The following is a 26,869-nucleotide window of genomic DNA, read 5'->3' as shown; positions in this document are numbered from 1 at the left end:
TCTTTGCAGACGTCGCGAGAGTTGCCGAACTTTGGACCGTATCCAAACTCGGAGGCAAAACAACTCGAGGGGGTATAAATGCCAGCGAGCTGGGCGGGCGAGCGAGCAAGCGGCTTGCGAGCGGGGGAGGATCCTTCCGAGCTGCGCGGTGAGTTTTCTTGCGCGCCTCTGGAAATGTTCCGTGGAAGTGGCAGAAGGGGGACTTTGAAGGTCAATTACGAGCCGGGAAATGGGGGGGGGGCGGGAAAGGGGACTTCGAATGCATTAAAAAAAAAACAACCACCCTATTTCCCTCCTCTTCAAGACGCTGAGATCCACGCGCGCGTGTAAAAATACGGTTTGGGTCGAGCGCGCCTCCGGAAAAACGCGCGCCTGTGTACCGACGTAGCTCCAGGAAGCTTAGTTGGTTCAAGCCAGGGGTGTCCAAACTTGGGAACTTTTAAGACTTGTGGACTTCAACTTCCAGAATTTGGCTGGGGAATTCTGAGAGTTGAAGTCTACAAGTCTTAAAAGTTTCCAAGTTTGGACACCCCTAGTTCAAGCGATTAAAGCGGGGAGTATTTTTGGGAGACGGAGCGGAGCGGGCTCGTTTGAAACATAGTTAAGAATCCAAGTCATCAAAAATAATAATTCTCTAGCGAGGTTGTGCGTAATCCCAAAGTTAGTGCTTTGGGATGCGCGAGGCTGCTCCTCTTAATTTCATTCAGTAGTAAAACCCGCGGAACTCTGCGCGGCTGGCTCCCTCCTTCATGTATGGAAAGGACTGCAGCCTTTTTTGCTTTTGCTTTTTGCATGAAGTACGATTCCGCTTGTGCCCTGTACAAGCTCCGAGGACACGTTTCTGTAATACTGCCGTGCTCCTCTTCCGTGGGATATCTATTCCCAGTTTAGATGTGCGACCTGCGAGAGAATATTTGCTCTGTACTGTATGCGAATACAACTTTTCATGAAGTTATGTTCAGCTTAGAATTGCCCAACGAATAAAAAGGAAACTGAGAATGGCAATGCATGAAATATTGTGAAGGTGGGCAGGAATGCATTGTCACCCATAGTACAATGTGAACCATGTTAGTCTATGGGAGCCCCAAATTAGGAGTTAATCTTACAGCACCTTTTCAGACAATAGTTGTTAGGCTAAGCTACTAGACACCTCCTGATTTTTGGGTAGCTTCCTAGGAGAAGACCAGAGTTTTTAGAATAATCGAACCCATTGCATTCTTTACATTACATTCTGCAATGTAAAGTGCAACTCTGCAGTGATTTCTGAGTAAACAGATTCAAAGATCTTATTTTCATGGCAGAAAAGCTTTCTGTCTCTCATATGTTTTCAGGTTTCATCCGTCCCCAACCGCATGTCACTTTCCATGAGCCTAATAACCAAGAAATGTGAAATTTTACTATTTATGTATGAATAGATTGAAGAACAAAAAATACTTTTCATGGGTTTCAAACATATTCTTGTTCCAATGGTGGACATAGTGAAGTAGAAAAAAAAATTTTAAATAGGAAATGCTTGAACACTTTGATTGATTAGATATTTTATCCTGCCTTTATTACTTTATAAGTAACTCAAGGCAGCAAACATATATAATACTCCTTCCTCCTCGTGTTTTCCCCACAACAACCCTGTTGAGGTAGGGATCAGTTGAGCTGGCTTTCATGCCTCAGATGGGATTATGACGCACAAGTCTCCTGGTTTCTAGACCAGCATTTTAATCACTATACCAAATTGGTGTGGCAAATTAATAGTTCATGTCCTGTAACTTTAATTTGTACAAAACAATTTTAGGGAAGAGATGTTCCCATGTTTTCAAAATCTGTTGGTGCTGCTATTCTGAAAGAGTCAGGGCACAGGACAGATGGTGTGATACAGATAGTCCTCAACCTATTACTACAACTGAGCCCAAAATTTCTATTGTTAAGTGAGACATTTGTTAAGTGAGTTTTGTTCCGTTTTACGATTTCCCCCCACAGTTGTTAAGTGAATCATTGCAGTTGATAAGTTAGTAACCAAGCTGCTAAGTGAATCTGGCATCCCCATTGACTTTGCTTGTCAAAAACTTGCAAATCACATGACCTTGGGACATAGCAATGGTCATAAGTATGAACCAGTTGCGAAAGCATTTGGACTTTGTTCACATAATCATGGGTTTGTCACATTTTTTCAGTGTCGTCGTAACTTTAAACAGTCACTAAATGAACTGTTGTAAGTCGAGAACTACCTGTAGTCTTTAATTTTCTTCCTTATTTTTTTTTCTCTTTGCAGGCCACATCCAGCCATGTGGGCTGGGCTAGGACTAGCCTTGGTCCTCTGTCTCCTCCCAGGAGGAGGATCAGAGCATCCGGGTCGTTGTAAAGAACCCCCAGAATGGAGCATCGGGGAAGAAAATCCCATGATGACCTCAAGAGGGTCAGTGACTGTGGTGGCTCTACTCCAAGCTAGCTGATACCTGTGCCTTTTGCAGGCTTCCAGGTAAGGTCCACCCAATTAGGCAAGTGCCCATGAATGTATATCCTTTTGGGATTTGTTTCTTAAAGCAAGAGGAATTTTTATTCAGCTTTGGGTGGGGAGTGAAAAAAAATTCTGGCACAATAGCAATGGCACTTAGACTTATATATCGCTTCATAGTGCTTTACAGCCCTCTCTAAGCAGTTGGCAGAGTCAGCCTATTGTCCACAACAATCTGGGTCTTTATTTTACCGACCTCGGAAGGATGGAAGGCTGAGTCAACCTTGAACCAGTGAGATTTGAACTGCCGAACTGCAGCTAGCAGTCAGCTGGAGTAGCCTGCAGTTCTGCACTCTAACCACTGCGCCACCTCGGCTCTTAATAGCTTTTGCTTGCTTGCCAAAATTACTGCTTTACAGTTATGTTTCGACTGAAACTGGCATTCTGGCTTTGTTAAACAGCCCCAGGTGACAATTTGTAAAAACAAAACACCTTGGTGGCATAGTGGTTAGAATGCAGCATTGCAGGCTAATTCTGCTGACCGCTGCCTGCAATTTGGCAGTTCCAATCTCACCAGGCTCAATAGCAATAGCAATAGCAGTAGACTTATATACCGCTTCATAGGGCTTTCAGCCCTCTCTAAGCGGTTTACAGAGAGTCAGCATATTGCCCCCAACAATCTGGGTCCTCATTTTACCCACCTCGGAAGGATGGAAGGCTGAGTCAACCCTGAGCCGGTGAGATTTGAACCGCTGAACTGCTGATCTAGCAGTAGCCTGCAGTGCTGCATTTAACCACTGCGCCACCTTGGCTCAAGGTTGACTCAGCCTTCCATCCTTCTGAGGTTGGTAAAATGAAGGGCCAGATTGTTTGGGGGCAATATGTTTACTCTGTAAACTGCTTAAGAGAGGGCTGGGAAACACTGTGAAGCAGTCTATAAGTCTTAAGTGCTATGGCTGTTGCTATTGCCTTCTTCAGTAATATTGTCTCTTCATTTTTGAATTTAATCCCAAAGTGGTTTTTCTGAAAAATTAGTGACTGCCCACCCTATTGCATATGACCTGTTTTTTATGAATTGTTCCCAGGCTAACAGATTAGTTTGTTTTCTTTTTGGTCCAGGTGTATTAAAGCGGCTGTGGCTTTTCAAATGTGAACTGTTTGATTGTATAGTAGGACTCCTAATTCTATAGTATCAACTTAGATAATTGTAGATAACAAATAAACAAATTCTGTTTTTCTAAAGGGAAGAAAATGAAGGCATAAAATGTTATTTACTTATTAGACTTGAAGACCTGCAACTGAGGCTGGCAAATAGTGGACTGGTCAATATCTCTTTCATTGTGGTCAATCACCAAGGAAACCATTCCCAGCTGAAGTACCAACTTCTAAGAGAAAGGGTTTCAGAAGACATTCCTGTATACCAGCAGAATGCAACGCAACCTGATGTCTGGACAACTTTAAGAGGCAGAAAAGATGATTTCCTGATTTACGACAGGTCTGTTTATCAAACAAATCAAATGGATTAGAACTTCTTAGGTACTTCATATTTTGAAAGCACCCGAGGCTTATTTGGACCAGATGGCGCCCTAGAGTTTTGCCTAAGAAGCTCTGTGCGTCTATCTGCACAATACATTCAGAGTACATAAAAGTGGTTTTCTCCATTCATTTGGCTCTGTGGGTTGGGTAGGTTCACAGAAGATGTCAGTGTGATTGGCTACATCATATGTGTTTGGTTTGGTGAGTAAAGCATCAGGCTAAGAACTGGAAGATCATGTGTTCTAATCCTGCCTTTTGCATTAATAATTCAGGTGGCCTTGAGCCAGTCACTTTCTCTTAACCTTAGGTAGGAGGCAATGGCAAACCCCTTCCAAAAACTTGCCAAAAAAACCTGCAAGGACTTGTCCAGTTTCCAGAGTCAACATTGACTCGAAGGCACAAAACCCCCAAACCTACAAATAGTTTATTTTGTCCCAAAGTGGTTTATCTGGATCAGTTTACGCAACTTAAATGAGTGAACTTCCTTACAAGTATTCGTGGCCCTTGCATACAAGTTCTCACTTTACAATTTCCTTCCCCTGGTTTTGCTGCTTTTCCAACTAACGGGACTTTTGCAGAGAGATGTGTTCTTTCAAATGAGCCAAGGGTGGGCTGCTGGGGGTTCGCAGGAACCTCTACTAAGATTCTGTGCAGTTTGGAAAATCCTCAAATCCCACTCCTGGCTGGCCCTGCCCACCCCGCCCACCCCATCCTGCCCCTCTCAAGTCCCCATGTGGCCCGTTTTGGATGCAGGTAAGTGCAGGGCACGCACGGAGGCTTGGGGAGGGTGAAAAACGGGCCTACTGGAAGTTCGGGAAGGCCAGAAACAGGCCTGTTTCCAGGCTCCACAGGGCCTAAGGAGCATGGGGAGGTCATTTTCTCCCTCGCAGAGGCTCGAGGAAAGCCTCTGGAACCTGGGGAGGGCAAACTGCCCCCCTCTGGCCATGATGCCACTCCCATCATGATCACACCCACCCAGCAACCGGGCAGAGAACCCCTTGCTAAAATTTTTGAAGCCCACCCGATATGGGCCCTTCTTGTTAATGGGTTTTATCAGGCCCCTCTTAATGAGATTTATCACTCTTCTGCTTTCATAAAGGTAGGAAAGTTCAGAAGGAGACAAAATAACTCCTGTTCATTCAAAACAGACAGCAGAAGAGAAAGGATTAGGATTACTGTAATGATGCTATGACAGAAGTGCTAGTATGACCCTAATCCTCACCTTTACTACAACAGATTTTGGGAATCACGGCAGAAGATAAGAAACTTAAGTTGTTTTTAAAACTCTTCTTCTTAAATATGGTGATGCATTGATATTAAGAAGTGGCTTGCTTTCTTCCTAGGTGTGGTCGTCTTGTTCATCACCTTGGCTTACCTTATACTTTCCTGAATTTTTCATATGTAGAGAAAGCTATTCAGATTACCTATTGTGAGGACACTTGTGGAAATTGCTCATACACAGTATGTATTCCTTTTTCCCTTTCACTAGAAGTATCCACGAAAAAGAAAAACGGATTAAATGAAAACTTAAAAATGACCACTGACCATTTGGTCATTTCTAAGAATTGTATAACTTCTTAGCAAATAATTAACAAACTTTTTCAAATGTTTTTATTCCAAAACAAAACCGATTGCTAGCTTTCTTCAAGGAAAAATAGAGAAAGAGGTATAACCAATGGTATCCTTCATTCTGATTTATTAAGTCCCAGTGGCTAAGTCAATGAAGAAGACTGAGGGGAGACAGGATAGCAGTCTTCCAATACTTGAAGGGCTGTCACAGGAAAGAGGGTGTCAATTTATTCCTGATAGTAATCTTGAGGTAGGACAAGAAGCAATGGATAGAAGTTCATCAGAGGGACATCCTACCTGAAAATAAGGAGGAATTTCCTGATGGTCAGAATTATTAAATAATGGAACAGTTTGTCTTCTGGAGTTAATGGTGCTCCACAGTGGTGGGTTCCGGATCCCGTTCCAACCAGTATGCTTGGAACGGTCCTGGGGTCGTCCACATGGATGCGTGCAGCGTGCGCACATGTGCGCAGGGCACATAGCACGTGCTTGTGTCTTAGCACCTCCGTGAGCCTCCATGACACTCCAGCTGCTCAGCAGAGCATCGCATAGGCGCTGTATATGCCGTGCGTGTATGTGGAAGTGCCAAAGACTTAAAAGACCGGTAAGGAGCTCGGGCGGGTGGGCCGTCTGGAGCACCATACTGGAACGGTATCCGATGCTACAGGCAGGCTCCTGTACACCCCTTACCGGTGCGTACCACCTGCAACCCACCACTTGTGCTTTATTTCTGGAAATTTTCAAGAAAAGCATGAGCAACCATTTATCTGAGATATGAAGACTCCTGCCTTGGACAGAGGGTTGGACTAGAAAACCTCCAGGATCCCTTACAACCCTATCATTCCATGAGTTCACATAACATGCTAAGCTCAAATTCAGTTAGTATAAGGCAGTGATGGCAAACCTTTTTTGGCTCATGTGCCAAAAGCGGGGGGAGTGCAGTGGGGTCATGAGCAGGTGTGCCACACCCATAATGAAGTGTGCAACCCCCAGCGCGCATGCACGCATAACCAGCGTGACCCCCCAGTTTTTGCATGCTTTTTTTTTTACCCTCCCAGGCTCAAGGCTTTATAGGAGCCTGGGGAGGGTGAAAACAGCCTCCCCCCACCCGGAAGCTTCAGGAGCTTCCCTGAAGCTTCCAGAGTGCAAAAAACTGACCCTATGGACAAACCAGAAGTTCGGGAACAGGCTTCCGGTTTGCTCGTAGGGCCGGTTTTAGCCCTCTGGGGCCTTCCGGAGGCTTCCCTGAAGGCTCTGGAGGGCAAAAAACGACCCTACGAGAAACCGGAAGTCACTTCTGGTTTGTCCAGAGAGTCGTTTTTAGTCCTCTGGAGCTTTCAGGAGGCTTCCCTGAATACTCTGGAGGACTAAAAACGGCCCTACAAGCAAACTGGATGTTTGTTTCAGTGAAGCTCCTGAATCCTCCAAGCGGCCTCGGGGGGGGGGGAGGGCTGTTTTCGCCCTCCCCAGGTTCCTATAAAGCCTCTGGAGCCTGGGGAGGATGAAAAATGGCCTCAAAAGAAGGCTGAAGTCAGCCGCATTGCGTGCCCTGACAAATGGCTCCATGTGCCACCTGTGGCATGCGTGGCATAGGTTCGCCATCCCGGGTATAAGGTATGAAGCCAGATAAGGTGTATCTGTACAGATATCATTCTACCTCTGGTATGCTTCATCTTCTAGGCATTTACTCTCCAGATGCTTAATTTAGAAAAAAAATATTCCCATAAATGCAGACCTATTGAGCATTTCCTCAATTTCAAAATGATTGGATTGCCACTCCACAACCAATTTGTCATTAAACTCAGTGCTGTTCATCTATAAGATTCAGATCTTTGTAAATAAGTAGTATTTTATACATTGTTTTTAATTCCTTGAGAAGGAAGCAAAGTGTTGAAATAAATAATAAATAAACCAACATCAAATGGAACTAGGACTCTCACAGCTTTTGCATGGTCAGATAATTATAAATCTGGATATTTTCTAATGTAAGAGTCTCAAGAATAGTCCTGAGAGAAGCTGAACACATTGATTGTGATTTTAAGCAGAAATCCTAGGCTTAGTTACATTTATTTTCTTTAAACTGCTTTTAATCTGATCTCTGCTTGCATTTTGTGTTGACATGCTGTATGAGAACTACTGAAATTCTGACTATGTTGTCTGAACTTTTTCAGACACCTGAAATCGAAGAAATATGTAAAAGAATCTCAGAGAATCTAGAAGAAAAGCAAATTGAGGCAGCTTCTCCCTCACAGTTGCGTCCCACTGAGCATCCCCGCCATCATCCCCACCACCACCACCACCACCATCATCCCCACCACCACCACCACCACCATCATCCCCACCACCACCACCACCATCATCATCATGGACGTCATCCCAAAGGGGATCGGCCAGAAGTAAACGATCAGCATAACAGGAGAGTCTTGGGCCAGGATCCTGCAGAAGCTGACCTTCTATCAGCAGCTCTAGACTTGCATAGCGGCAGGCTCTGACAAAAGGGGGGTGGCATCTGCAAGCGCCAATTAAGCTGAAACTGGCAGCTCCCATATGCCAGTTTCAGCTTAATTGATCCCATCACCACTAGCTGATGCTGACACTGACGGCACTTGTTGTTTGAAGATCAGCAAAGCACCACTTCCTGACATTGTCGTGGAGTGCTCCCATCTTCCTGACGGTGACAAGGGCAGCTGTTGGCAGATAATGTGGCTGAGTCTTGACAGTGACGTCTGCCAACTACTGTTTGACTGTTACCAGCAGCAAGAAGGAGTGAAACCTGACAATGAGCAGGACTGGACAACTGAGCCTGAGGAACAGTCTAAACACCTATGGAAGATTGCAGACTTTGGAATGCATTGCACAATAATTTGAAATTGGTCCTACTATCTCTGCCAAAGTGTTTGGAAATCCTTGCTGTAGGTGCCCCCAATGGCATTAAAGCAGAGGAATGCATTCCAGCAGTAATCTTCCTGGCACACATACCACTATGTAAATTATTGGGGAAGAAAGAAAAATAACCTTTACACCTGCCACTTAAGCAAGAGTTCTTGGATTTCAGCTGTATTTGTTCAGGTGTAATCATGTGCTGTGGTTTCACTGATAGAGAATACAGTCCTTGTCATCCGACTTTGCCTTAAACAGTAAGAACAAAACTTTCCCATAATGGTATGCAGTTGTTTCTCAGTGCCAGTTCCAAGTTTCTGTGGTGTTCGTTAGCCTTTCTTTTTGGTTTCCTCCCCTATCATTCTGTTTGCATTCATGAAAACAGGAGCATAAACTATGACTTAGGGGCTTCTGTTGGATACGGAGCAAATAAGAACAGGAGAGGGTAAGAAAAGGTTTGCTAGCTATGTTTTACAATTATGGGTTAAGACCAAGTGAATAAATGAAAATGTTTTTCTCAGAAACTCTAGTCATTTAAGATAATTGTAGAGAATTCTGTGCGTACTATTCCAACCCAATATTTCCACCAAGAAGTCTACAGAATTCATTACTCTAACATCAGATTTTATGTTATAAAATGTGAGTCCTATAACAAGACCTATGAAAATCAATTTCTGAAACTGTTCTTCGTTTGAAATTTGGGATAACAGTCTTGAAAAACATGAAGTGAGAGTGATGGGATGAAACAAATAGTAATTTCATTGAAGGATAAGTACCTGGTAATAAAATTTGAGACTTGCACTTAACCATCATCTCTGCTAACCAGTGATTTAGACAATCTTTTGTAAGTGATCAAGCATGTTTATATACTGTCTATCTTTATGTAGCAAAATAGTCTTGTTGTTTCTGAAATTTCTGAAATTAACTGAATTTTTGCAAGTTCTAGAGAGGAAAGAAAATGTTGAACAGAGGGAAACTCTTTATATTGTATTTGCCATAGTTCATGATGGTTTGGTAGGGAAACCATACCCCTATAAAACCTGAATTATTTTATGGTGAATGCTTACAAGTGGGAAAGTAGTTCAATATACATAACTGGAGATCTTGCAGGTGGACAAACTATGTTTTAATAAATGAAAACATCTTTGAATTCAATGTGTGTCTCCCATTCAGTTCTGTTTCCTAAGTAAAATTTGTGGTCTCATGTTACTCTCAAAATTGCCGCTGTTTAAAATAGCAATCTTTACGTTTGTCGAGCTTTTCTTCTAAGTCTTTGATAGTACTTCGAAGAAATTCAATTTCTTTATTCTTTTCTTCTTGAAGATGCTGGAGCTTCTACAAAAACAAACAATAACAAAATTATACCCTCTTATACCTATACATGAAAAAGTGTGTATGTGTATCCATATTTCCAGAAATGTATACACGTACACAAATTGAGATATTGATGTGTTCCATAACTTAGTTTCTAGGAATCGGAATTATTTATTCTCCCATAGATCAACAAATAAAACAAGAAAATCATAATTATTCTAAAATATTTATTCTAAATTATTCTAAAAAATATTCTAAAATATTTAAGGATTAGACCAGACAATACAGCATACTATACAGATTATAGAACAGTACTTAGCTATGGTCAAAGAAGTCAAATCAGATTGATCTGATAATATTAAGGTAAAACAAGTTAAAACAACCAGGTTGTTTAGTAAAGTATGGGAAAAAGAATTCCCGGTGAGTATCTGCATAGAGGAAATAATGCAAAATATCATGCTATCTAATGAGAGAAGCATTTATAGAACTTCTCTTTCTTTTGAAGTAGCTCTGGGATGTTTCCTCCTCACCCTCATCCCAGCATAAGACACTGATTAAAACAGAATTTTTATTTTATTTTATCTTGTAAATTGATAGAGCTGCCCATCTCACATATGTGACTATATGTAAACAGAGTACGGCAAAATATCTGCAGTCAAATCATCTTAACACTTAAAACACTTTACATTTTGGAGAACAATAAAACACTTACCTTTCTATAGATATTTTGAGGGAGTCCTGTTGGGTTAGTCTGCATTTTCAGTGTTTTGGTCTGCAGCCTTTCCAGTTTAGTATTGAACTGATTAAAAAAAAGATTCAGTATATTGATAAAAATGTAAATGAGAGGAAAAGCTTCTCTGAAATTAATACTGTTTTAATAATGTACAAGCAACTCTTGGCTAAGGATATTTACATTAACACAGGGAAAACAGACTCCCATTTGGCCATGAAGTGAAAATGGGTAAAATTGGCTCATTATCATCACATGGTAATATCAATTTTAAAGAGCTGAAATGGAATTTCCCCAGAGGAAAGCAAAGTATAAGTGTAATACATGCACTGAAGACAAATTTCTTGTGTGTCCAATCACACTTGGCCAATAAAAAATTCAGTTCTATTCATGTGATTAAACTGTAGCTTAATTGACTAGGTCATATATTTGTTTACTGCTCAGAACTGACGACTTTGCAGAAAATGGGGAGGGAAAAATGCAACTATAAGAGAGAAAGATATTAAGGCTATAATCCTAATAAACTATCAACAATTATGGTATCAACACAAACTCTTAAAGGCATGAATACATTTCTTTTAGCGCTATGAAGCATAAAATACTGCACAATATTTGTTTACTCCCTTTTGGGGGGGGGAGAAGGAATGAAAACATGAAACAAAAACATACTTTTGCCATCTTAATGTTAAACTTATTTACTAACATTAATTGGATATCATCTGCACTCCAATTATATTTCATTCCAAACAGTAGATGACCCTCCTCCCTCAGCAGGCCTTCATGGCAATTGTCTGGATCCATATCTGTGCTCCCCCACCATTGCTTCAGCCAGCCAGAAAGGGCAGGGGTCAGGTATGGAAGTCAAGGAACTAAAGTTATAAAGAACCCTGTCAACTTCTTCAGAAGTCACTGGTTTAAAAACGTCCCAGGCAGCATTGCAAGACACTGTTTTGGCCATCTCACTGACTCTTGTCCAGCCAGTTTCTAGTTTATCCTGAATCATGTTAATTTACAATCTAAGACCCAATAATCTATGGTGCGGGAACTCATGGGACTGCACATGCTAATAAAGAAGGTTCCGAACTAATATCTATGGAAATTCTCAATCATCCAGGTCATGGTTGTCCCAAAGGTGCTTTTTTTCAAGAGGCAACTGGACTTTCTTTTACCAGAGTCAGTGGCCTCTTGACAAAAGCACCTCTGGGATTGTGAACTAATAATTCTAAGTATGCAAAATACTTTTTACAAATACAGAAACTATGTGCAATAATGGGGGGAAAAACCAGTAATAATTTAACTGACATTCTCAACCTTAAATAAATCTCAGCACAAAATTCAACAGACTGGAAAGACACCATTCCTGAGGTATCCTCACTGATGTTCTGATCCCAAGGGAAAATATTAATGTGACAGCTCTGGCAAAAATGAATCTGAATGGAAAATGATGAAATATGAAAAATGAAATATGGATGCATACTGAAATCGTATCAATTTCAAACTTAAAATTATTCCTTGTCAGGTAGTTCTTTTAATTTTGTAAAATGCAATGTTTGATTTTGATCCACAATTTATAATAAATTATCAATGTAGCATACTGTTTCTCTTGTTATTATGGCATATTCTCAAGGTGTCATAGATGGCATACCTCTATTTGTAACTTGATTATCTCATTCTGCTTTTCCTTTTCTTGAGCTTTCAGTTGTTTAGTTAGTTCTAAAATCTCTAGATCTTTCTTCTCCGTTAGCTTCTTATGCTCTTCCATGTTGCTTTCAACTAATGCAATTGTTAATACATACAAAATTAAAAATGAAGCAAAATCACTGCATTAATCAAATAGAATTATATACTTTATTATTTTAATGTCAACATAATTAACAAAAACAATCATTCACCATAAGAAATTTCAGAAGTTTCAGTCTTTGTTAATTCCCAAATGGCCTTCAGAGGGGCTTGCAGAAGGAGGTGTTTCATAGCATAGCATAACTAAACAAAGTGCACATTAGGCCTCAAACCTTTTCACTTCATAAAATGAGGGTACATTATCTGTTTCCTCTGGGAAAATTTCATACATTTTAGACAGATCAAATCTATTAATAGTAGTTGATCCTCCAAGTACACGGGTGGTAAGGCATACAGGATTTTGAAAGTGAAAACTAGCACTTGGAATTGCAACCAGAAACTTATTGGGAACAAGTGCAAAATAAGTGTAATAGTGATTAACAATACTCAACAAGTGCACCACTGCTTTTTCACCTACCTATAGTTCTGTGTGATCTTCAAAGGCAGCCCCATCTACAATACATTATAGAAGCCTACTTTCATGGTGGTGAGGTTCTGTCACTTAGAGGTATGCTAGTTTCAGGCCATCCAGATTGTAGCAACATCCTGACTTTGGGATAAGTGCCATCCGCAGCTGTGCTGCAGGTGGCTATATCAAACGGAGTATAATTTTAAAAAGGGGAGCTAGGAGGAGCATGAATAATTCCTTCAAATGGCAAGTGTCATATTTCCTTCTCCAGAGTCAACAGATCAAATTAATCTCAAAAAAACCCCCAAAAAACCCAAAAACCCAGAACTAAATGATGCCACAGTCACAAAATCAGACTGCCCAGGAGAAGTCAAGATTGATAAATCTAGGTAACTTAGTTGACAAAATGTTGAGTAAAATGGTCAACAGTGGTCACTGGAGATTCTTCCATTCATCTTCCTTTAACAGGGAATTTGTTATGTTAAACAAGGCTGGTGATGAACAGCCTATTGATGCAATAAGGGAGAAGTTTGCCATCCTTTCCAGCATACTATAAACTGACACTTCAGCTTGTAATCTTGGTCAGTCAAATTTACTTTTGATCTTTCTCTGTTTTAGGTGTCATTTCTAAAGCTTCATTTTCAATGCAATCAAGAATACTTCTTATTGTAACAAAATAGATTAGAATAGATTTTGAAAACAATGTGCATTCACTCTGCAGAAAAAAAGTCTTCTGAAGGCATGGGACAAGCCCAAATGCTTCAGTATTCTTCATATCTTCTTCATGACTCCATATCATATAGAATATGTCGCCAGAATTAGCAATTGTCAGGGACTGGACAACTAAGTGGCAGCACATTCTGTCCTCATCCATCTGCCAAGGGGGCCAAGGGCCATGGGGGGGGGACTGTATACTTTGCTTCCCAGAAAGAACATACTAGTAGGAAGACGACAATCTGGCTCCCTACATTAGCTAAAGCAAAAGCAGCTGTTGTTGCAAGCTTGCTCCCTGGCAAACAGAAAATCAGATCCTATTTTTACAGTTGATTTTGGGGCAAGAGTAGAAAACCGCTTAATTCTTGCTCTATTCGCCAGCTATCCATGAAGGACCACCAACTGCTGCTCAGAGACTAGCTTGCTCTGAATTGGGGGTAAATTATAGTAATAAATTTTGTTGCAAACCTGAAGAAATCCTTCCTTCCTCCTTCCTTTCACTTTAATATTTTCTTTACTGTTTTTAAGCAGAAGCAAAGTTAGTTTTTTAGCTGATGTAAAGTTTTTTATGACATAATTCATATCTGAAAAGGCAGGACAAATGAATTGTGTTACTCATTTGAAACTGTCTAATTTTGCTAGAATGGAAAATAAGTTATTAAAGATGTGCAGAGCATACATGTACAGCTTTACACTTATTCTCTTTTTCAGTTGGGAATACATATTTTCAAAATACTTGTAACATGTAAATCTCAGTCTTTTATTAGTGAAAAGTAATTTAATAGTGCACTCAATGAAGGCTATGCCTTACACTCTGTATCTCTCAAACATGGTGTACACATTATTTATTATGCTTACGTTGCTTGTTCATGTCGCTGTGAAGTTTGTTCTGTTCGTGGTTGTGTTCCTTCTCCTTGTTTTTAATTTCTGTAATGAGTTTATCAACCATATTTTCATGTTCCTAGGAATGTATTGAAACATTTAAGTCTTTGCAATTGATTTATCTTAATATAGTTTTCACTCAATGTACCCCTGCAAATTGCTTTTTAAAAAACAAACAAACAAACAAAAACTTTAAATTGGGTTCCTCAGGGATTCCTTTAGTGTTGGGATCATTCTGGCACCCATTGATCACTTAAGGTGGTATGGGCATACCTGAATCCTCTGGTTCCTGAGCATGGTTTTCCAGAGCCATGGGCAGATGGAAAGTGCAATTCTTTTAAACTGGGCTCTCCTCCTGTACCTACCAGTAAAACAATCCCTATTTTTGAAAACTGAATCAACCAAAACAAGACCTGACTAAAAGTGATCGGGAACAGGCAGCGTGTGTGAGAGAGTGATGGTGGCTAAAGGGGTGGATGAAGACAAGGAGTTAATTTTCTTTGTTGGTTCACAGTGCAATCCTCCTCTCAGCTGTGATTTGGGCTACTTTTGAACATAGGGTATAGGACAGAGGTGGTATGTATGAATAATATTTCCGTTCAATACACACCAGAGGTGGCATTCAGCAAGTTCTGACCCGTTCTGGAGAACTGGTGGTGGACATTTTGAGTAGTTCAGAGAACCGGTAAATACCACCTCTGACTGGCCCCATCCCCATCTATTCTCTGCCTCCAGAGTCCCAGCTGATGGGTAGGTAATGGGGATTTTTCAGTAACCTTCCCCTGCCACGCCCACCAAGCCACGCCCACCAAGCCACGCGATAGTAAAATGTTTTGAATCCTACCACTGGTATAGGGATCTAGCTGTCTGTAAAAATCTGCAGCCCTATTTAGCATTTTGTATTTGTATTTGTGTTTATTTGTATGCCGCCCTTTTCCCTGGGGGGACTCAGGGCGGCTCACAATCCAAAGGAAGGGGGGAAAACAGACTTTTACATATAAGACAGTACATGATTAAAACGCAACATTCATACCATTCGGGCGGGTTACAATCTTTAGCCCCAGGCCTGACGTGATAGCCAGATTCTAAGGGCTGTGCGGAAGGTCTGGAGGGTGGTGAGGGTACGAAGCTCCACGGGGAGATCGTTCCATTGGGTCGGGGCTACCACCGAGAAGGATCTTCTCCGCATGGTGGCCAGTCGACATTGGCCAGCGGATGGAACTCGGAGGAGGCCTAAACGATGAGATCTAATGGGTCATGTGGAGGTGATCGGCAGTAGGCGGTCTCTCAAGTACCCAGATCCACTACCATGAAGGGCTTTATAGGTGGCAAGTAGCACCTTGAAGCGTATCCGGAGATCGACAGGTAGCCAGCGCAGCTCGCGGAGGATAGGTGTTACGTGGGTGAAGCGAGGTGCACCCACAATCGCTCGCGCGGCTGCATTCTGGACAAGCTGAAGTCGCCCAATACTCCTCAAGGGCAGCCCCATGTAGAGCACATTGCAGTACTCCAGCCTAGAGGTCACAAGGGCACGAGTGACTGTTGTGAGAGCCTCCTGGTTCAGCAGTAGCCCCGACCCTTTGGAACGAGCTCCCCGTGGAGATTCGTACCCTCTCCACCGTCCAAGCCTTCCGCATAGCCTTGAAGAACTGGCTCGCCCGTCAGGCCTGGGGATAAGGATCGCTACCCCGCCCGAATGATGTATGCATGTTGTTTACTATTTTATTATATGTTGTTGTCTCAATGTTGTATTCCCCCCTCCCTGGTTTTCTGTGAGCCGCCCTGAGTCCCCTCAGGGAAAAGGGCGGCCTACAAATGCAAATAAAACCTCAAAACCTCAAACCTCAAAAAAAACCTCAAACCTCAAACCACCAGGCGAACCTGGGCAAATGCCCCCCTGGTCACAGCTGACAAATGGTGTTCGAAAGTCAGCTGTGGGTCCAGGAGGACTCCCAAGTTGCGGACCCTGTCTGAGGGGTATAATGTTTGACCCCCCAGCCTGAGAGATGGAATATTTGCCAAATTGGCGGGAGGGAAACACAACAGCCACTCGGTCTTATCCGGGTTGAGCACGAGTTTGTTAGCCCTCATCCAGTCCCTAACAGCTTCAAGTCCCTGGTTCATCACGTCCACCGCTTCATTGAGTTGGCACGGGGCGGACAGATACAGCTGGGTATCGTCCGCATACTGGTGGTATTTTATCCCGTGCTGCCGAATTATCTCGCCCAGCGGTTTCATGTAGATGTTGAAAAGTAGGGGAGACAGGACCGAACCCTGCGGCACCCCATATGTTAGGGGCCTAGGGCTCGATCTCTGCCCCCCGACTAACACCGACTGCGACCTGTCCGAGAGGTAAGAGGAGAACCACTGTAAAACAGTGCCTCCCACCCCCACCTCTCGCAGTCGTCGCAGAAGGATACCATGGTCGATGGTATCGAAAGCCACTGAGAGGTCAAGGAGAACCAGGATGGAGGCATGGCCTCGATCCCTGGCTCTCCAGAGGTCATCGGTCAATGCGACCAAAGCGGTTTCTGTGCTGTAGCCAGGTCTGAAGTCGGACTGGAATGGGTCAAGATAGCTGGTTTCCTCCAAGGCCCGCTGGAGCTGAAAGGCCACCACCTTCTCAACAACCTTCCCCACAAAGGGGAGGTTGGAGACTGGACGGTAATTGTTAAGAACGGCTGGATCCAAAGATGGTTTCTTCAGGAGGGGTCTCACCACCGCCGCTTTAAGTGCGGGGGGAAAGACCCTCTCCCGAAGGGAGGCGGTAACAACCGCCTGGATGCAGCCCCGTGTCACCTCCCTGCTGTTGACAACCAGCCAGGAGGGGCACGGGTCCAGTACACATGTGGAGGCACTCACAGCTCTCATGGCCTTGTCCACGTCCCCAGGGGCAACATCCTGAAACTCAACCCAGAGATGGTCTGCCAGATTATCCCCCTGTGCCTCGGCTGGATCTGCAAGATCGGAGTCCAACTCCGACCGAAACTGAGCAACTTTGTCTGCCAAGAACTGGACGTACTCTTCAGCCCTACCCTTTAAGGGGTCCCCCGTATCCCTCCTATTTAGGAGGGAACGGGTTATCCTAAACAGCGCGGCTGGGCACGACTCGGCGGAGGCAATCAAGGTGGCAATATAAGATCTTTTTGCCGTCCTAATTGCCCTGATGTAATCCTTGATGCATGATGTTAAAAGTGCTCGGCTCGATTCGGATTTGTTGGATCTCCACAAGTGCTCTAGGCGTCTCTTCTGGTGCTTCCTCTCCCGGAGTTCCTCGGTGAACCAAGGGGGCCTCCTGGATCCACAGCCTCGGAGCGGCCGTAGTGGCGCAATCCGGTCAAGGGACCCCGTCGCTGCCGAGTTCCAGGCAGCAACCAGGGTCTCCACCGGACTGTGGGCGAGAGTATCAGGAATAGCCCCAAGCTCCGTCTGGAACCTCAAGGGATCCATAAGTCGCCTGGGGCGGAACCATCTGGTCGGTTCCTCCTCCCTACAGCGGAGGTTTGGCCTCCGAAAGTCAAGCCTCAGTAGGCAATGGTCTGACCACGACAGGGGTATGATCTCATTACCCCTCAGACCAAGATCACAAGTCCACTGCTCCGAGAGGAATACGAGGTCGAGCGTGTGACCCGCTGAATGGGTTGGGCCCCGAATTACCTGGGTCAAGCCCATGGCTGTCATGGAAGCCATGAACTCCTGCGCTCCATCAGAGTGTTCACCGAGCGAAGGCAAATTGAAATGCCCCAGAACCATAAGCCTGGGGAACTCAATTGCCAGCTCGGCTACCGACTCGAGGAGCGAGGGGAGGGCTGCTGCAACGCTGTTGGGAGGCAGGTACATTAACAGCAAACCCACTTGACCCTTGAGGTCCAACTTCACCAGCAGGGACTCACACCCGACAAGCTCCGGAGCAGGGATCCTACGAGGTACTAGAGACTCTCGGATAACAATAGCCACACCTCCACCCCTTCTCTGGGCTCTCGGCTGATGAAGCACCTGAAAACCTTCTGGGCACATCTCTACGAGGTGGACTCCTCCCTCCGGGCCCAGCCAGGTTTCAGTAATACCTGCCAGGTCTACCCTCTCATCTAAAATTAAGTCCCGGAGGAGGGGAGCCTTATGAACTACAGACCTGGCATTTAGCGACAACAGCCTGAGACCAGGGTCCTGATTACTCGCGCCATCTGGCCTTGGAGTGGGACTCATAGGGCCGGAAGGAGGGATCTCTATGACGTAGTGAGCCCTCCTTCCCCGGTAATGGCCAGCCCTAAAGTCCCCGCCATATCTGCCCCTCCCTGTTACGACCATAATGCTCCGGCCCACTCCCGTGGCCGTGGTTCCCTCAACCACCCCTATGGCTCCCGCGTTCCCCGGCAGGCCCTCCGAATCAAACACACTCATTTGTTCACTCAGACAGTCCCCACGTGGTAATTAAAACACATAAAATACAATAAAATGGAATAATAAAAGTGGGATCATTCATTCAATCACAAGCAAGTCCCATGCACTCACCATGTCTGTAGCAAATCTTATGCCAGTATCTTTGGATAGCATTTTAACTTGGCTAGAAAGAAGGGCTCAATGCCTTCTTCAAATTCCACTCTCTTCGAGAGACCAAGCCAGAGCAACAAAAAACTTCTCACTCCACAGAAAAGGGAAAAAAATGCAAACCCTTCCCTTCTATGAGAACATTACCCAAGAAAGACAAATAGCAGGGTGCCACTTTGCAATTCACTGACTCCCTGCTGAAGAGGAAGTAATAACTCAAGTGTTGCCAATTTATTTTTCTTTGATCTGAATTACTAGGCTTCATGGTTCTACAGCCAAAAGAGCTAGGATAAATCTTTGTGTAGTGCAATCAACAGGAATGTATGCATTTGTCTGATTGTATTAAAAACAAATCTAAATTGTTGTAGAGAAGCAAGTCTTTTCTCCTCTTTATCCCTTATGAACAGTTTACAACCTCAGTCTAAATGCCAGGAGGTAAGGTGAGGCTTCCTGACAATAGGAAAACAGACTGTCCACAAACTCTGCAGAGTTCTGTCCCTGCAAATGAAACCATGATGTGTGTGTGTATGTGTGTGATTTCAGAAATACTTGCAGCTCACCCAGAAATAAATCCACTCAGCCCCTTCAATGTTCTAATAAAATAATTTTCCAAGGCTTTTTAAGTGGAAATTGGGCATAGACTTGCATTCAAACATTATGATTTAGTGGTAAAGGCAAGTCTTCCTTTCTAAACTGTAAAGATGTTTGTATTTATGCAATTTATAATTGCCTTAAATGCCATCAAATGTAACATGCAAATTTTACCAATTTAAAATGTAGTATAATATATTGTTGCTTTCATGCACTTGCAAATAATTGTTCCACTCCAGTTACAATTCCTGGAAACTGTCAGGAATAAGTATAAAATTACCAGGAGACAAGGCTAGCTTTTAAAAAATTTATTGTGAGCCGCACATAAAACATTGAATTTTAACCGAACAATCTAATATGCTTGTATTTAAGTCATTAACAAACAATAAGGAAGATAGTAATGATTACTATAAAAATCAGAAAATCACCTAAAGGCTCTCTAGAAATCAGAAACAAGGAACTTTGAAAACAGGGTGATCCTACCTTTTCACGACTCTTCATTTTCTCTTCTAAAATCTGGATTGTGTTTTTGAGCTTCTCGTTTTCATCTATATAAGGATATTAACATTACAATGTAAGAGAGATAAATAAATTCCAAACTATTCTGAACTCTAAAAAAATTGTAAGGATCCTTGACTTGAACGTCACTGATTTAAAACTGCAGGACCATCTAAATTAAGGGGTTCTTACATAAGACAACAAGAGAAGAAAAGGACTTTAAAAAAATCCTGAATCTTTTCATTCTCACATTCTCTCTCAACCGGATATGCTGGCAAAATTGCTTAGTACTGCCATAAAAGAATAATATTTTTACTTGTTTTTATGGAGCAGAAATCTAGGAAAGGGGTTGCAAATCAGAGAATGACAATTGAACTGAAAATATTTAAGAAACAACTTAACTCTCTGAAGGATGGTCTAAATAGGAAAGATGTTTCTCGTGAAAAACACTTTGCCTGTGCTGTACTGAAAAACTGTGCATGGCTTTTTCTTCTTCAAGAGTCAGGCATAAATTCTTCTGGCTATGCAGGTAGTCCTTGACTTATGACCACAGTTGTGACCAGACCATTAAACCAATCAAACTTCCCCAATAGGTTTTTGTGTGTGCTGGAAACAGGTTAAAAAGTGCACAAATTATGATCATGGGACCATAGGATGCTGCAACAGTTTGTAAATATGAGCCAATTAACAAGCACACAGATTGTGATCATGTGACTCTGGAGATGCTGTGATAGTTGTAAGGGAGACCACAGTTTGTAAAGCGCTTTTTCTAAGGTCATTGTAACTTTGAACTGTTATTAAATAAATGGTTTTAAGTCAAAGACTATCTTTACAGGATCTCCAGTGGTGGGTTCTGGATATTGTTGCAACCGGTATGGTGCAACGGGACTGGGCATCCACCACATGAATGCGTGCAGCGCACACATGTGTATTTACTGCTTGTGACACTCTGTGATGCCTCTGTGACGGTGCATGTAAGCCTGAAAAACTCAAATTCCGGTAAGGAGTGTGGGTGGGTGGGCAGGCAGTCCAGAGCACTGTACCGGAATGCTACCCGGTGCTCCCGGCAGACATTGCCCGTACTGGGGCGTACCAATCTTAACCTACCACTGCGGATCTCCCTCACAACCAAGAAAAATAACATTTTACGAAATCAGATTGCACTTCTTTACCTCTCAAATTATATTGATCCTCTATAGTTTGTTGAAGACCTTTAATCACATTCTGGAATGTAGCGCAGTCTTTTAAAAAGAAAAGAAGAAAAATTATTATATTTATTTTTAAGTTATTGTTATTTTGATAATTATACAAACTTTTTAAAATTATTGCACTGAGGCATACATGCTTCCAAGATGGGTAGAATGAAAGAAAACCCAAATTTGATATCTGAAGTATCATTATTTTCTATTTTAAGTTTGCTTATTTAAATATCAGCAATTGTACTTAAAAATAAACTGTATTGTCATATTCCAACTCTCCTGCAATTGCAAATAGTGGCCACAAGATGGACCTCTGGTATCCTGAATTTTACTCATAACATTAGTTTTAAAATTAAAATGTGAAATATTGATTTGTAAGAGTTCAGGGAATACAAATGTGGAGAATTTAAAGCCACATTATATTTTCCCATTCTGGAGAGATTTAAAAATGCCTAACAATTTCAATTAAGGAAAAAGTATCACATATTTAAATGCTTCTTTGGGCTTGCCTTGTATTTATTGTTGCTAAAGTGGAGTTCAAGTAAAATAATAGCTCAGTGGTTCTCAACCTTCCCAATGCTGTGACCCTTTAATACAGTTCCTCATGTTGTGGTGACCCCACAACCATAAAATTGGTGTCTTGGTTCCTAAGACTATTGAAAAATATGTGTTTTCCGATGGTCTTAGGCGACCCCTGTGAAAGGATGGTTCGATCCCCAAAGGGGTCCCGACCCACAGGTTGAGAACAACTGTAATAGCTGCTATATCTTAGAAGAATCTATTCATTATCAGCTTCTTGTATATAATTATATATAATAATAATTATATAATTATAATTATGTATTTGAAAAAAGTTTAAATATTTCTAATGAAAACTGAATCCTAACATTCAGGTATGACATTGCACAATTTATATTCTTTCCAGTTATCATTATATAACTTAATTTATCTAGGCACTTATATCTTTTTTCAAGATAGATCATCAATTGTAAAGTAACTAATTAAAAAGCATGTATGAATAATTGTTCCTTTCAATACACGCCAGAGGTGGCATTCAGCAGGTTCTGACCAGTTCTGGAGAACTGGTAGGGGAAATTTTGAGTAGTACGGAAACTGGTAAATATCACCTCTGACTAGCTCCACCCCCATCTATTCTCTGCCTCCTGAGTCCCAGCTGAATGTGAGGAAATGGGGATTTTGCAGTAATCTTCCCCTGGAGTGTAGAGGAAATAGAGATTTTACAGTATCCTTCCCTTGCCCTGCCCAAAGACCCAGTAGTAAAAAATATGGAATCCTACCACTGATACACACATTAATGGAAAGTCTGCAGAAGCAGGTATTGTCTCTAACAGAGAAGAGAATGTTTCTTCCAAGATGAAGCTTGCTATAAAATTATAATGCACGAATTTAAAAAAAAGTCTCTCAAACCTAGGCTGATCTGAAAGCGTTGGGCCTGCTTAGTTATTAAACAGAGTTGGGTCTCTTAGTGGTGGGTTGAAAGATCACCAGGAAAAAGTTAGCAATTAATTATCATTGCTGATTGTGTATTATTATTAATGGTTAATAAGTTTTATTTAAATGATAATTTTAATTTGTTAAATTGTTGTCTTAACACATGATGCAATTCTCAACCTGTCTTCAAATGTATAAGGAACTAAAATTAGACACACTGAATGGACACTTATTTTGCAAAGGAATAATCTGTGTTCAGATGATTATATATTAAAAATAAAATTCTGATTAATGTTAAGCTTTCAAACTAAATGTTATAAAATGAAAAGGCTATTTTTGGTTAGAAAATCAATTTCTCTGGAAATATATATTATTTTAAATCTGCAATTCTGCACACTTTTGTTTGTAAGTAAAACTCACTGAATTTAGTTTCTGTAAACAGACCCCTGAAACCTACCTGAGCAGTTCTGGGTTGCATGAGGCCCTCATTCTTGAGGTAGCTTTGAAGAATGCTCTTTTGCAGCCTCTGCAAACCACATGTCTTACAAATTTCAGAGGTTTTGAACACCACATGACTTCTGTAGAATCCAAGGGCTATGCAAGAGCACATTCCATTCTTGTGCGATCTCCACAGCCTCTGAAAATTGCACAAGACTGTGCATTTTTCAAATGTAGTGTACTTTTAATAATATTTGCTGTCAAGCGAATGCTGGTGTGTCACCCAAATGTCAGTCCTGTCACCTTTGATACCTTAGACACTTGTGCCATAGGTTCACCTCCACTGTCCTACAGTAATTAGCAAATTCCCAACAATTTTCTAGCACGGTATATCTATTATGATAGTATGCAGGGTGCTTGCGTTGCAGAGGCCAAGGTGGAGCGAAGGGAACTGTTTTCAGATGGAGCAACATTAACCTGCATCACAGCAATACATCTGGCATGAAGAAACAGCAAGATAGTATGTATGGCTATAGACAGCCAATTTGGTATAGTGTTGATCAGTTTACAAACTGGGAGATCATGAATTCTAGTCCTTCCTTATGTCCTCCCTCTCAGTTCTCAGAAATAAGGCCATCCCCGGGAAAGGGGGAGTTCCCGAAGGGAATAAAGTTCTGTCGCAGTATAGCATAGAAAAGAGTGTGGCATCAATCAAACAGGATGACATCACGGGGAGATGGAACGAGGAGATGACATGTCCACGGGGGGGGGGGGGATCCGACAGTATTCAAGGGGGTAGCGGGAAACTGCTGCTGGGCACACCCACACCTAAAGATTTGAGGCTTAGTTACTGTGACTTTTTTCATTCACCTGCTAGCAATATCCAGAGCCATTCTAAAGTGGCAATGAACTTCATTCCCCAAAAGATCCAATTGCTTTCCAATTTTAAATAGTGAAAATGTATAGGGAAGTACTCTTCCCACTACAAAACCCCTATGCGTTGAATGCCAGCTCCTTTGGCGCTGGTGCAATAAGAAAGTTCATTGCCACTAGCCAGAGTATTGGGGCTGCTCTGCTCTTGGACCATCTCTATTACAAAAAAGTATCCACATACACATTTTATGGGTTCTAAGATACTGTATGACTGGTGGTAAACATCGCCAAGGAAATGAATGCTTACCTCGTTTAGCCATTTCTTCCCTTGCCTGGCTTATTGTCAGCAATTTATTTGTTTTGTCCAACTCAAGATTCAGAAGATGATTTTTTCCGTGAAGTTCTGATATTTTCTGTAGGAAAGTATTTGCATTTCAAATGAAACCTCTTGTTTGAAGGAGCCTTCCCAGCTCTTCAATTATTCTGACAGAAAAATCTTTTTTGTAAAAAAAAATACATGCTGAACGTTTGCTGATATTTGGTCAAGCATTAGAAATCTAAAAGCATGATCCTTAAAAAAATAAGAATGATCTTGGATGTGCTTCATAAAGAATGGTGAATTTAAAGGGGCTGATTTCATATCCATTCTGAAACTGAATACTGACTGAATAAAACACTAATAAAATTGGTTATCTGATTATTGGGATTCAGAAAAGGGATTTTGTTAGCTCTTTTCCAGAGATTATTTTTTGGAAAAATGAAGTCCAAGAGTTCATTATGAAGGTAAATTGCCCATGCATTCTATTGACCTATGGGTCTTCCCCCTGAAACTTAATTCATTATATAAAAAGGTAAGTATAAAAATAGTCTCATAATGTCGAGAGAAAACAATTAGATTCAGTCTATGACAGACACTGGAGAAATCACTACTTCAAATTAAAAAGCATTTTCAGTTGAAAACTGAATTGACTTGAAGAGCTGAATCTCCTAAATGAGATCAGAGCTTACATAACACCTTACTACATCTACCATGTACCACATTTTTCACAAGTTTAATTATCAAGAGTTCAATTCCACTGCATAATCAGACCCATAAAAAGAGGGACTTCAAAGGCATAGTGAAAGAAAGTATTTATATATTTAATTTATATGCCACCCATCTCGCTATCCAAAATGACTCAGTGAGTTGCTAACTTTTAGGGAAATGTATAAGAATTTGGGTAAAGTATATTATTGTTTTTCTACTTGATCATTTACCATTTCTATATGTGAGAAGTCCCCTAAAAGTTTGTCAAGATTCACCACGCTGGTTTTCTTCATGTTGCAAGACTGCTTCACAATTTGCTGTACATCAAAGAAAATATGTAATATGTATAAATTTAGCTATCTTAAGCATAATGGTCTATTCCTTTGCCATGTGAGAAGCAATTTCCATGGGGAAAATTAGCATTTTTTTACATGGTAATAAGTGACATAGTAAAAATTTAAAACATATAGCAGTGCCTGCATTCTGTGACCTGTATGCACAAATGTTACAGCCATTTTTGTAGACAAGGCCATGAACTGTATTCAGCAATGCTTAATGTTAAATTGTTAAATATTCTAACAATATTGCTATTATTAAGTATGTCTAAGTTTTCTGTCTTAGACTCAAGTATCAACATCAAGAATATCAATATTTCAAAATTATTAACATTTCATGTTTGGGTTAAATAGCTCCATTTACATAATCTCAGTTTGCTTATATGCTGTTGATATTTTAAGCTCTTCCCATTTATAAATTAATCAGTGTATTTTTATTTGTTAAATTTATATGCTGGACATCTCACTGTTGAAGTAACTCTACTTTTCTCTGATTTGGCTATGACTAGCTTTGCAAAGTCTGTTTTTTTTTAAGTAACTGAAATTTGGACTCTTGTAAATAACATTTTCAGTCAGTAATAATTTTGCCTTCAGGGAACCAAAAGAATTGGCAGTTTTCTTTTGTAGAAACTTATCTGTTATTTTTGTGTGTATAACATTACAGATTGCAATGTATTGTGCCATTCTTATCTTTTAACTGCAGGCTAGGCTGTTTGTAGAGAAGTTCCCAAATCCCCATCTAGCATTTAGTCAATATTGTTAAATGTTTTTCAGCACTTTTTTCCCCATAAAATGTTCCAAATTATTACATTTCTTGAATAACATCTTATATAACATATGCATTGCCTTTTTCTGTACTGTGAGCTGCTTTCTAAGCATCTAGGCCTTGAAAGCAGGATATAAACCTACGGTATTGATAAATATGTTAAAAAATTAAAACAGTCAAGAGGAGCAAAAATGTTCAGCAGGATTATATTACCAATTTCTATTTATCTTGGACAAATGATGTATCATTTAAAATTTATGTTTTAAAATTAAGTTGCATTGAAGCTGAGGAAAAAAATGATGTGATAATTTTGTGAAAGATACAAACACACACACACACACACACACACACATCACCATTTTTTTTCTTATCCCTTCAAAAATTAATTGGACATTATGTTTAGTTTCATTTGTAAATAAAGAAGCTATGGCTTGTCCCTATCGGTTTTTATCATTAAAATATCTCTTGAAGGCAGAAGAGCAGGCCAAGTCTATGTTCTAGTTGGCAACCCCATCTCTGAAGGAAAGTATCTGAATATATATTTGAAGTGAATGGAGAATAAGTTGATAATACGAGCCATAGGATGCACAGTGAGGAGTTGTGTACATTAAGAGAGAAAGTAAGAAGCTCTGAAGGCCGATGGGCTTAATCTTTATGTGGAATCATAAAGTGACACACAAACCAGAGATAGAAACACCCTGAAACTGAACTTTCAGGCAGGGAAAGATTCAGCCTAGGACGATTTATGGAACCTACCACTCATCATCCAGAATGGGGGACAGACACCCCCCACCTTTGTTCTCCTTTTGCTGTCCCAATT

General features: G+C 41.3%; 2 protein-coding genes across 2 annotated transcripts; one reads left to right on the top strand and one right to left on the bottom strand.

Annotated features, from left to right (window-relative positions):
* SELENOP (selenoprotein P) lies at positions 1–9,078 on the top strand. The gene is made up of 5 exons (XM_087715466.1): positions 1–148; positions 2,267–2,473; positions 3,732–3,944; positions 5,329–5,446; positions 7,726–9,078. The coding sequence occupies exons 2-5, from the start codon at positions 2,280–2,282 to the stop codon at positions 8,044–8,046; spliced, it is 846 nt and encodes a 281-aa protein (XP_087571592.1). The 5' UTR covers positions 1–148; positions 2,267–2,279; the 3' UTR covers positions 8,047–9,078.
* Positions 9,079–9,573: 495 nt separating this feature from the next.
* CCDC152 (coiled-coil domain containing 152) lies at positions 9,574–25,264 on the bottom strand. The gene is made up of 8 exons (XM_087715465.1): positions 25,179–25,264; positions 24,229–24,334; positions 21,132–21,200; positions 19,945–20,009; positions 14,299–14,401; positions 12,124–12,251; positions 10,461–10,547; positions 9,574–9,769 (listed from the first exon to the last, which is right to left on the bottom strand). The coding sequence occupies exons 1-8, from the start codon at positions 25,239–25,241 to the stop codon at positions 9,647–9,649; spliced, it is 744 nt and encodes a 247-aa protein (XP_087571591.1). The 5' UTR covers positions 25,242–25,264; the 3' UTR covers positions 9,574–9,646.
* Positions 25,265–26,869: the final 1,605 nt, after the last annotated feature.

The sequence above is a fragment of the Thamnophis sirtalis genome, unplaced genomic scaffold, assembly GCF_051295495.1.
Source record: "Thamnophis sirtalis isolate CommonGarterSnake01/CBP01778 unplaced genomic scaffold, rThaSir2_p1.2 scaffold_5, whole genome shotgun sequence".
Lineage (NCBI taxonomy): Eukaryota > Metazoa > Chordata > Lepidosauria > Squamata > Natricidae > Thamnophis > Thamnophis sirtalis.
The sequence above is the reverse complement of the archived record's forward strand: the minus strand, read 5'-3'. Positions and strand labels throughout refer to the sequence as shown.

Bases quoted from the DNA above. Each gene is read 5' to 3' on its own strand.
- CCDC152 (XM_087715465.1), bottom strand. From the start codon at position 25,241: ATGAAGAAAACCAGCGTGGTGAATCTTGACAAACTTTTAGGGGACTTC. The intron at 14,402-19,944 runs GTAGGATCACCC...ATACATTCCTAG, and splicing joins AAATGAAGAGTCGTGAAAAG to GAACATGAAAATATGGTTGA. The intron at 9,770-10,460 runs GTAAGTGTTTTA...TTGTTTTTGTAG, and splicing joins CTCAAAATATCTATAGAAAG to AAGCTCCAGCATCTTCAAGA.